The sequence below is a fragment of the Bos taurus genome, chromosome 2, assembly GCF_002263795.3.
Source record: "Bos taurus isolate L1 Dominette 01449 registration number 42190680 breed Hereford chromosome 2, ARS-UCD2.0, whole genome shotgun sequence".
Lineage (NCBI taxonomy): Eukaryota > Metazoa > Chordata > Mammalia > Artiodactyla > Bovidae > Bos > Bos taurus.
In genome coordinates this window covers 111,954,102-111,965,853 of record NC_037329.1, presented here as the reverse complement: position 1 = coordinate 111,965,853, position 11,752 = coordinate 111,954,102, and the positions used below count along the sequence as shown (strand labels likewise).

General features: G+C 45.5%; 1 protein-coding gene across 1 annotated transcript in view; it reads left to right on the top strand.

The window, feature by feature from the left end:
* Positions 1 to 684: 684 nt before the first annotated feature.
* AP1S3 (adaptor related protein complex 1 subunit sigma 3) overlaps positions 685 to 11,752 on the top strand; it is a 66,838-nt gene continuing 55,770 nt past the window's right edge. The window contains 1 exon segment of the mRNA NM_001103296.2: positions 685 to 819. Coding sequence (NP_001096766.1) covers positions 817 to 819 — 3 coding nt within the window. The 5' untranslated portion in view covers positions 685 to 816.

Here is an 11,752-nt window from a genome sequence, read left to right as displayed (position 1 = left end):
AATCGGGTCTGCTTAAAATGACCTATGTTCTTGGATTGTACACACACATACACACACATACGAAGAAGAAAAACAACTCGGTGGCAAGAGATCGCTTCTGGTTCCGGCTCTACCAAATGCTTCCTCCCTTACGTGGTTCAGGAGAAGACAACCAGTGACACTTCCCGCCGCAAGTGTCTGGGGAAATCTCTTAGCCAGGTCTGATCAACGTTTGCGGAATGAATGAAATCACATTCACGGCGCGGGTCAATCAGAAGAGTAGTTTCTTCCGCGCTCCCCGCGCAGGGCTCCTCAGTGCGGAACCCGCAGAGCCCTTGGTGCTCCGCGCACCGCAGGTCGGGCCGGATGCCGAGGTCTGCGCGCAGGTGTATTCGCACCTAGGGCCGCCCGCGCGGCGCGGAGCGGGGCGGGGCCATCGAAGGCGGGGCGGGGCCATCGGAGGCGAGGTGGGGCGGGAGGAGAGAGGAGAAAGAAGGGAGTCGGGAAACTGGGAGGAGAGGGGAGGAGAAAGGAGAGTGAGAAGTGATGAGGAAAGGGGAAGAGCAGGAGGAGGGAGAGGAGGAGGGGAAGGAGGGAGGTGCGGCGGGTTGGGGGAGGAAGTGCGGTAGGGAGGGAGCACGAGGAGCGGGAGGGGAGGGAGAGCTGCGGCGGGGGGCGGAGCCTGCAAACTTTCGCTTCGAGGGCATTGTGGGAAGCAGCCATGGTCTGATGTGGGCGCCTCACCTGTCAGCCGCGCCGGCTCCAGCGCTCGCGTCTCGCCCTCGCGTCCCCCGCGCTCGTCCCTCGCCGGCCGGGGACGGCGGCGGCCCGGCCACCATGGTGAGTGCGGGAGAGCTGGGCGGCGGCGCGGACCCCAGCGGGTGTGTGCGGGCGCCCTCCCCAAGCACCTGCCGCGCCGGGCCGGGCTAAAGGAGCAGCCCGGTCGCGCCGCGCGGTCCCCCACCCCGCCATCCCGACCCCGGCCCGGGACACCAGGGACTCCAGCTCGGGTCCCTCGCGGCCACGGGGCGCCGCTGCTTCATTCATTCGACCGTTTTTGCTGAGCGCTTAGTCTGTGCCAGGCGCGGTGCCAGGCGGCGGAGACGTCGTGGGGACCCGGTGGAGCCCTGGCTGTTGGCGGCTTATCTTCTAGGAGGAGGATGTGGAAGGAGGGAGATGAGTAATAGACCAGTAAAATCGAGATAACTTCCGAGAGTAAGTGCTGTGAAGTCTCAAGTACAACCGGATGCAGGGATGGAGAGGCAGCTATAAAAGAGGGGCAGGAAGCGAAGGCCTCCTTGAGGAGGTGACATCTGAGCTGTTGGAAGTCCTAGGGGGGCATTGCAGGTAGTGGGAGCAGAGAGAGCAAAGGCCAGAGAGGAGGAACCCTTGCTTCTAGTGGGACAGGTAGTCAGGTACCAGATAAGACATCCTCATAAGCCCAGTTAAGGAGTTTGGATTTTATTCCAACCGAGTGGAAGGGGACCAGTGATCCAGGTGAGAGACCTGGTTGCAGTTGATGGAAGCAATAGCTTCAAGCATCTCTCGATCTTGCCTTCTGTCAGGGTAGTTGGTTTTTTTTTTTTTTTTTTTTTAGTATGCAGTGGCCTGAACAGCACCGAGTTCCACTTCCCCAGGTGAGCTCACTTCCCAAATCAAAGGAGGAACAAAAGTGATCACACTCTGCACTTAAGTACCCGCTGCAGGCGGAGCAGGAAGGCCCCGAGGGTTACAAAAGTTGATGGACAAGGAGGGCAGCGGAGTGCTGAGCTCCTGGTCCAGAAGATCACAGATGGTGGTTCCTAGGTTTGGCTGCATAGACTGGAGGTGCTATTGTTGTTTGTTGAGGGTTCCTTGTAAATACAGCATGGTGCAAAAAGGAACCTGTAAATAATGGAGCAACTCTCCTGGCTTGCTCAGGTTTCCCAAGGAACACAGTGACGTATGTGCAGCACACTGCATCGTTTGCCTCATGAAGAATGGAATGAGGCCCTGGAGTTTGTGATCTGCAAAAATCTTCCATCCAGAAAGCTGGTACAAGTTCTGGACAACACTTGCAGTGGAGTTTTATTTTTTCTTGCTGGTGTCAATGATGAGTTGATCAAAAATGTGCAGTTTCCCTAGTTTTTCATCAGACCTTGCCCAATGGGAGATATTGATGTTTTTGAGTGCTTGTGATAACCAACTCTACCTTCTACCTTCGTGATCTCAGTTAGTTCTTGCAACAAGCAACCAAATGAAAGTATTATGCTCTTTGCATTTTACCTGCTCTGGCCTGTCCCAGCAACATGGCCTTGGATCATGCCTTGACCTCTCTATGCCAGTTTGCTCATTTATAAAGTAGAGATAATAACTGATCCTAACTCATAAGGCAGTGGTTCTCAAAGTTTGGTCTGGGTACACTTAGGAGTCCCCAAGGTTTTTTAGAGTCCAGAAGGCCAAAACTCTTTTCATAATAACACAAAGGTATTATTTACCTTTTACACATTCATTCCTACATGAGTATACATGATGTTTTCTCAAGGTTAACCTGACCTGGGAGAGTGCAGCAGAGTGAATGCAAAAGCAGTAGGCCAGTCCAGCTGTCTTCTGTTGAGCCAGACTTTAAGGAAATTTGCCAAAATGTAAAACAATGCCAATCTCCCCCTTTTTTTTCCTTTGGAAAATATTGTTACTGTTCATATAAGAGTTTCTGTTAATGTGTAACAGGTTGATTATAGTTTTTAAGTGAATTAATAAGTATCTAAATTTTTTCTGTGCTTAAATTCACAATACAGTAAACATCAATACAACTTAAACAAAAAGTCTTTGGGGCTGAATTTTAAAAAATATATATGCATGTTTTGCTTTGTTGTTTCATTTAATTAATACCTTATTTTTATTATTTGGGGCTGAGTTTTTAAGAGTGAAAAGAGTCCCAGGCAGGTTCTGTGCGTGAATGCAAGTGAAAGCTGGTAGACCAGCTTTGCCCATTGTAAGTGCTCAGTGACTGTCACTTCTATCTTTTATTACTGTCATGTGGCAGAGAAGCATAAGTGGCCCTCCCCTTTGCCCAGCATCTCTAGGCTTTTTAGTGAGGATCGCTTTGTTTTTGTTCTGCTTCGTTCCTGACTCTTGCTGCTAGGAAACTGGAAGATGCCCACATCATCCCACTGGTACCTACACACAGAAAATGGTCCTTGGTTCCACTGGGCCAGTGATCTAGATTTCAAGGGCAGAAGTTTCACACACTTTGCATCTAGGGGCAGTGCTTATAGGTGGGTAGTTCTGTTTGCATCAGCTTTGTACTTCTGCACCCTACCTTTGTTTTAGAAATCTCTATCTTGGGAAATAAAGCTAGGGTTATTGTGTTTTCAGAGATCCCCACTGGCTGTGAGCCCAGTGCACTTAAACACTTAACTGGGGAGAATTTACTATTGCATGGTTGCCAGTGTTGATGGAAGAAGGAGGATTTTAAAACTTTGCTCCTTTATGTATTTGTTTTCCCTTGGACAGAGGAGCCTGATGGGCTATCGTCCATGGGGTCACAAAGAGTTGGACATGACTTAGACCACCACCATCACCAAGCAGATATCAGTGAGGATTTACAGGGTGAAGTTTGAAAGGCTTTGGGAACACCCTTAATAAAAATGCATGTGGACTTTGTTTTATGTAGTCATCATGCTTCTGAAAAGTTGAGGTGACTTTTAACATCACATTGTGAACAAAATTGGGAAATTACCCATTGAAAGAATCTCGTGGTGACCCTTTCTGAAACATCAGTAAGCACCTTCTTGTGTTGCAGTTCCAATTCTCATAATATATGTTATTATCTAAAGTAAAATAGACTTATGTTAAAAAAAAAAGTCAAGGATTTTTTTATGTGATTTTGTTCTTGACTTGAGAGAGAGACCTTCCCAAACTGAACTGTAAAGTTATTCCTTTATCAGAATTCATGTTTGAATCAGCATAAGTCCTTCCTTTTCCTAAATAGGGTAATTCCAAGCTTCCATGTGCATCATAATCTCGTTGTATTACAGAGAAATGGGAACAGTGAAAAGGAGTTGCCAAGAGTAAGGGTGGAGATATCTAACTCTGAACCTGGAGACCCTGCTGTGAGTCCCCCTCCCTACCCGATGTATCATTTTTATTGTCTCAGGTTTAAATAAATTGTAACTAGCATGTATTGTTGTTTTGGTTGGTGGTACATATCTACAATGGAATATTTCTCAGCCACTAAAAGGAATGAAATTACATCATTTCATTCCTTTGGCATGGACCAAAGGCATATACATTTCATGGAATTCTCCAGGCCAGAATACTGGAGTGGGTAGCCTTTCCCTTCTCCAGGAGATCTTCCCAACCCAGGGATTGAACCCAGGTCTCCTGCATTGCAGGCAGATTCTTTAACAGCTGAGCCACAAGGGAAGCCCAAGAATACTGGAGTGGGTAGCCTGTCCCTTCTCCAGGGGATCTTCCCAACCCAGGAATTGAACTGAGGTCTCCTGCATTGCAGGCGGATTCTTTACCAACTGACCGATGACGGAAGCCATAGCTTTACAACACTGTAAAGCAACTATCAGTTTAGTTCAGTTGCTCAGTCATATCCTACTCTTTGTGACCTTGTAGACTGCAGCATGCCAGGCTTCCCTGTCCATCACCAACTCCCAGAGCTTGCTCAAACTCATGTCTATCGAGTTGGCGATGCCATCCAACCATCTCATCCTCTGTCATCTCCTTCTCCTCCTGCCTTCAGTCTTTCCCAGCATCAGGGTCTTTTCCAAGGAGTCAGGTCTTTGCATCAGGTGGCCAAAGTATTGGAGTTTCAGCTTCAGCATCAGTCCTTCCAGTGAATATTCAGGACTGATTTCCTTTAGGATTGACTGGTTGGATCTCCTTGCAGTCCAAGGGACTCTCAAGAGTCTTCTCCAACACCACAGTTCAAAAGCATTCTTCAGTGCTCAGCTTTCTTTATAGTCCAACTCTCACATCCATACATGACTACTGGAAAAACCATAGCTTTGACTAGACGGACCTTTGTCAGCAAAGTAATGTCTCTGCATTTTAATATACTCGCTAGGTTTGTCATACCTTTTCTTCCAAGGAGCAAGCACCTTCTAATTTCATGGCTGCAGTCACCATCTGCAGTGATTTTGGAGCCCAAGAAAATAAAGTCTCTCACTGTTTCCATTGTTTCCCCATCTGTTTGCCCTGAAGTGATGGGACCAGATGCCATGATCTTTGTTTTTTGAATGTTGAGTTATAAACCAACTTTTTCACTTTCCTCTTTCACTTGCATCAAGAGGCTCTTTAGTTTTTCTTCACTTTCTGCCATAAGAGTGGTGTTATCTGCGTATCTGAGGTTATTGATATTTCTCCCAGCAATCTTGATTCTAGCCTGTGCTTCCTCCAGCCTGGCATTTCTCAAGATGTACTCTGAATATAAGTTAAATAAACAGGGTGACAATATACAGCCTTGATGTACTCCTTTCCCGATTTGGAACCACTCTATTGTTCCATGTCAGGTTCTAACTGTTGCTTCTTGACCTGCATACAGATTTCTCAGGAGGCAGGTCAGGTGGTCTCGTATTCCCATCTCTTGAAGAATTTTCCACAGTTTGTTGTGATCCACACAGTCAAAGGTTTTGGCGTAGTCAATAAAGCAGAGGTAGATGTTTTTCTGATATTCTCTTGCTTTTTCTATGATCCAGCAGATGTTGGCAATTTGATCTCTGGTTCCGCTGCCTTTTCTAAATCCAGCTTGAATATCTGGAAGTTCAGGGTTCATATACTTTTGAAGCCTGGCTTGGAGAATTTTGAGCATTACTTTGCCAGCATGTGAGATGAGTGCAATTGTGCGGTAGCTTGAGCATTCTTTGGCGTTGCCTTTCTTTGGGATTGGAGTGAAAATTGACCTTTTCCAGTCCTGTGGCCACTGCTGAGTTTTCCAAATTTGCTGGCATATTGAATGCAGCACTTTCACAGCATCATCTTTTAGGATTTGTAATAGCTTAACTGGAATTCCATCACCTCCAGTAGCTTTGTTTGTAGTGATGCTTCCTAAGGCCCACTTGACTTCACATTCTAGAATGTCTGGCTCTAGGTGAGTGATCACACCATTGTGGTTATCTGGGTATGAAGATCTTTTTTGTGTAGTTCTTCTGTGGATTCTTGCCACCTTTTCTTAATATCTTCTGCTTCTGCTAGGTCCATACAAAAAGCAAAAAAAAAAAGCTTTTTACATCTAAAGAAAATTCCAATTTGAGGGTGAGGAAGCCTCTTAACAGTAATGACCACACTCCTCTGAGTGTGATCTGACTGCTGGCTAGTACCTACTGTGGGTAGAGGGCTTGGGAATAGACACTCTGTGATGTTCTGTTCTCCCAAGAGGGTTCATCTACAATAGGCCCTTCTCATGTGTCTCCCAGCAACACCAATGAGACTTGTATTTACCCCTCACTGGGATCGTTACTTCTGAATTCCCATGACTGGTTTTGTGACAAATACTGTCAACAGCTTACAATTTTTGTGTGGTATTTTATTAAAAACAGAGGGAAGGAAATGGTCAGCTGATTGTGTATTTGCCGCAAATACACAGCTGCTTTTAACATCTGTCCTTTCAGGTTCCATGAATTATTTTATTACAGATTAAGACATAAGGATAAAATAACCCCTAACACAAGTAAAGAAACCTCCTGTGGAAACTTCCCTGGCGGTCCAGTGGTTATAACCCTGTGCTCCCTGTGCTGGGGAAATAGGTTCAATATCTGGTTGGGTAACTAAGATCCTACATGGAAATAAAAAAAAAAAAAGAATCCTCCTGAGTCCTCAAAGATTAGCATTCCTTGACATCTCTATAAATCGTTCCTTCAATTTTATTTTCTTGTTACTACGCAGAGATTCTCCCAGTGAGCTGAGGCTTCCCTGAGGTTCCTTCTTTCCTGGAGTCTATCTTTGCGTCTCTGACAGTCTCCCTTTCTGGTGTATCTAGTTTTACTCTGATGAAATTCTTTCCCCAGGAGAAATTCCCTTTCCACGGTGTGAAGCCCCCAAATCCTGTGATGTTAAAGAATGCACACAGAGATCAGAGGCAGACGCCCCTAAAATCCTCTCTGAAGTGTACTGAGCTGTCTTGCCAGCATTCTGAGTAGCTAGAGAAAATGAACTTCTTGCTAACATGGAATAACTTAAGAATTTTAACAGTGGAAAGGGGGTACTGAAAATTGTTTCGATTAGAAATGAAATGCGGCTGACCATTATGAGGAAGCTGGCCTTCAAAAAATCTCCCACAAAGTCCAAAGTCTGAAAACTTCCCAACAGGAAGAACTGGGTTCTAGCTCTCTCTAAATGGTTTTTGAAAACTGCCTGGGGAAAAAGAATATGACCACTCATGAGTCCCTCAGTGTGATAGAGTATAGACCTATATTATATTCAGTCGAGAACACAGGCGTGTGGGATTCTGTGTTTTATGTCCTTGTATCTTCTCTAGCAGGGCTTCTGGGCTGGTAAGAATGGTGGGTGTGTGGCAAGTTTCAGTGGCCAGTGAGATGCTCCAGGAGTCTTCCTTCCATGCTGGGCCTATTGAGGAGGAACTAAAGTCACATGTGGTCTGCAAACTGTGGTGCGTCTGCCCTTTGTATAACCACCCTTGTCAAGGGGGGGACTTCTAGAGATAAAAACAATCCATCCAGCTCATTGTAGATTAAAAGTTTTTTTTTTTTTTGCATTAAAACATCAATGTATTTGGGTCCAAGATACAAAATTCACATAAACTTTAAAAATAAAACCCTAAGAGATAGCTTGTTTCTGACTAGTTTGTTGTTGTTCAGTCACTAAGTCATGTCTGACTCCTTACAACCTCATGAACTGCAGCTTGCTAGGCTACCCTGTCGTTCACTATCTCCTGGAGTTTGCTCAAACTCATGTCTGCTGAGTTGATGGTGTTATCTAAGGATTTCATTCTCTGCTTCCCCCTTCTCCTCCTCTCCTTAGTCTTTCCCAGAATCAGGATCTTTTCCAATGATGAGTCAGCTCTTTGCATCAGGTGGCCAGAGTATTGAAGCTTCAGTTGCTTAAGGCTAACCCTCCAGGTATCACACACCTACCTGCCTTTTCTGCTATTACAGTTATTTGGGAAGAGAAATTTGAGACAGTGTTCTAAGGCAGATGTCTGAAACATCTTTTCTGTAAAGGGCCAGACTGTAAGTATTTCAGGCTTTCTGGGCCCTATATAGTCTCTGTCCCTATTACCCAGCCCTTCTGTTGCAGAGTGAAAGCAGCCATGGACAAGAGGCAAATGGCTTTGATTGTGTTTTAATAAAGCTTTATTTACCAAAGCAGGTGGGAGAGCCAGAATTGGCCTGGAGGCTGTGGTTTGATCTGTAGACTCATGTCCTACCTCAGGTTCCATTAATTCACTCATGTGTGTAGTTTCCCTTTGTGGGACTGCACTGCAAGACGTGCAGAACTTCCCCAACCAGGGATTGAACTCGTGTACTCTGCCTTGGAAGCACAGAGTCTTAATTACTGGACCACCAAGAAAGTTCATTCATGTGTATATTTGACAAATATATTGAACACCTGCCCTACGACAAGCAATGTTTCAGGCAGGACTAGCTATGTAATTTTTGGTGTGTGTGTGCGTGCCAATTCACTCATTCTTGTCTGACTCTTTGTGGCCCTTTGGTCTGTAGCCCACCAGATTCCTCTGTCCTTGGGGATTCTCCATGCCAGAATACTGGAGTGGGTTGCCATGCTCTCCGCCAAGGGATCTTCCTGACCCAGGGATCGAACCTGCATCTCATGTCTCCTGCTTTGGCAGGCAGGTTCTTTACTACTGGCACCACTTGGGAAGCCCATAATTTGTGGCACTCAGTGAAAAATGAAAATGTGGGAGCCCTTGTTCAGAATTTATTGGAAATTTCAAGATGATGTCTACAGAGCATTAAATCAAGGATGGTGCCTTTGTGAACCTATGGCCCCAGTGTCCACAGAAACCAGCCCTGGATCTGGGCCACAGAAGTTCTATTGAATAACCCGGAAACTCTCCTGGAGGCCACTTTCTGGGTAGGGTGGTGGGTGAGGGGAGTTCTGTAAGCTTTTTTAATATGTATTTTATATCAAGCACACAGAAGAGAGTTATACTCCCAAAGCATTTGTTCGTCATCATCTCATTTTTACTTCGTGAAAGTTGTAGGTGTTTCCCAGGCAGGTGGCGCAGGGACCCTAGCAGTGTTGGTTTTGGTGGCTCCGTCACATCCTGCCACCCTGTCCCTTCTTGTCCTGAGGTGGTGGGGCCGTTCGTCCAGCTGCCTCACACTGCGCTTGGTCACTTCCTGTACACGTTCCGGCTGGATGGAGAGTTCAGGGCCGTATCTGTGCCCCCGCATCTGCTGTAGATTAAATCCTCAGGTTAGTGCTTCTGCTACTGATGTCACGTTTGCATGCCCGTGGAGCCCTGGGCGCAGGATGCCATGTCTTCTCTAGCCCCTCCCAGTTCTGCCTGATTGTTAGGTATAGTGTCACTTGTCAGCTTAGATCCTGTACATTATTTCCCCATTTGTGTGAAATCAGGACACACATATGCCTACATAGAAATAGCAAACTTCCAGAAGAGTATGCTAGAGACACTGATTGTTTTGGGGAAGAACTTTTAGCATCTGGTGTTGAAAAAGATTCCCTTTTTATTGTGTTCTGTTAGATTCTTTAGTTTTTTTATATTTGAATGTAATACCTTTTAAATTATATGAAATGTGACTTCAAAGATATTTCCATTTATATTACTTCTTCAGCAAAACTCTATTTTTCCCCGTGTTTTATAACTTCTTAAGCTTGGGTGTGTCTGGAATTGGGAATGAAGCAGAATAAGTTTCCTTAAAATACACACACATGGACACAGATGCATATACACACACATACATGTACACACACATGCGTGCACACACCCAGACACTTTGTTCTTTTCTCTTTAAGTTGGGCTCTTGGCCAGGCTTCCAGGACCCCTCTTTTTACCTTGCATTTGAAGGAGAATTGAGAATAGCTGAGGGGAAAAAAAGTGATCCAGCTTTCTCACTGAAATGACTCTGAAAGCTTCTGGTAATAAGATAAAATATTTCCAGTCACTTCAGCAGACGGAAGCATTAAAGCACAGATATGTTTGTCTGATGGTCTCGGGTTGGCCTTGGTGGAACGTTCTAGCAAGATTGAGAAGTCTTGTCTCTGAAAGAGTCAGGAAGGATTAGTCAAGGCTGGAACCAGATTCAGATGATCAGGGGATAGTTCAGCCCCCAGTTTTAGTGTCTGCTGCCCATTCACAGCTTCCCTTGGCTTCCTTAAATATCAGGGCAGCAACTTTTCCTTATGCAGGTGAAGCTGCTTTAGGCCTGAAATAGATAAACGTTCAAGTGTCAGAACTTCCTTGGGCTTATATACATGTTGAGCTACACGTTCCTGTGGGGGTGACATGCATACAGCGTTTCAGGAAGGCTGTCTGCATTCAGTTCTGAAGGCAGGTATGGGACATGGGTGTGATGTGATTGGAGGAGAATGTGCTGAGGCACCCAGCCTTGGGCCCGTGTGTGCAGGCTTCGTAATCTGGGTTGCTGTGCTCTTTGCTGTTGTAACTGGGCCCACTTCCTAAATTTCCCTGAAGATTGAGTGAGCCAGTCCAATCCTGGCACACATTCCATCAGTGGTAACCAGGATATTTTTAAAAGAAATAGGAAAAAGCTAAGGAAACACTTAAAAATAGATTGCAGAGACTGGGGAGGTGGGAGAAGGTAAGGGCTGTGCGTGTGCGCGTGCTCAGTCGCTTCAGTCATGTCCAACTCTTTGCGCCCCTGTGGACAGTAGCCTGCCCAGGCCCTCTGTCTGTGGGATTCTCCAGGCAAGACTACTGGCTACTGGAGTGGGTTGCCATACCCTTCTCCAGGGGATCTTCCTGATCCAGGGATTGGACTTGCGTCTGTTATGTCTCCTGCATTGGCAGGCAGGTTCTTTACCACTAGCGCCATCTGGGAACCCTTGAAGGTAAGAGTCACTGTACAATGATATCATATTAAAAATGTGGTTCTAAACTCAGTGTAGGACTTCCCTGGTGGTCCAGTGGTTAAGACTCTGCCTTTCAATGCAAGGGACGAAGGTTCGATTCCTGGTCAGGGAACTAAGCCTGCATGCCACAGCTACTGAGATGGCACTCCACAACCAGAGAGAAGCCCATGTACCACAACTAAGACTCGACACCACCAAAAATAAGTAAATAAAAAACAAACAAACAAAAACTCAGTGTATGTGTCTGAAATAAGTACTTGCCCTCAGTTTCTTTGTAAGAAGACAAGTTCTCGATTCTAAGTGCCCTGAGTATGAGTCCTACCTTTATAAGTGTGTTTGGCCTCAAGGTTTGGATACCTTAAGAATTCAGAAAATCTAGCCTGTGTTGACAATCTTTGCCAAAACTAAAGGGAAAGAGGGAGGCTTGACTGTATAACAAAGCAGGTCTGTCTCTCAGATTGAACCCAAACTTTCAAAAAATATGATGGTTGTACCATCTCTTAAATTTTGTTCACAACTGTCCACATGATTGTCAAGGTAGAAAGGCCCTGGGGACAGACTTTTAATGAGTGCTGAGTAGGCTGCAGCAGGAAGAAAAAAGATGGTCCTTAATAAACGTTTAAGTGGTCATTACCATGCAGGGCGCTGAGTTTAGCATAATGATAGCCTTCTGAACAAAGTTGTTCCTGACCACAAAAAAATTCACATTAAGCAAGATCAAATAAGCATCACTATGAAATATGAA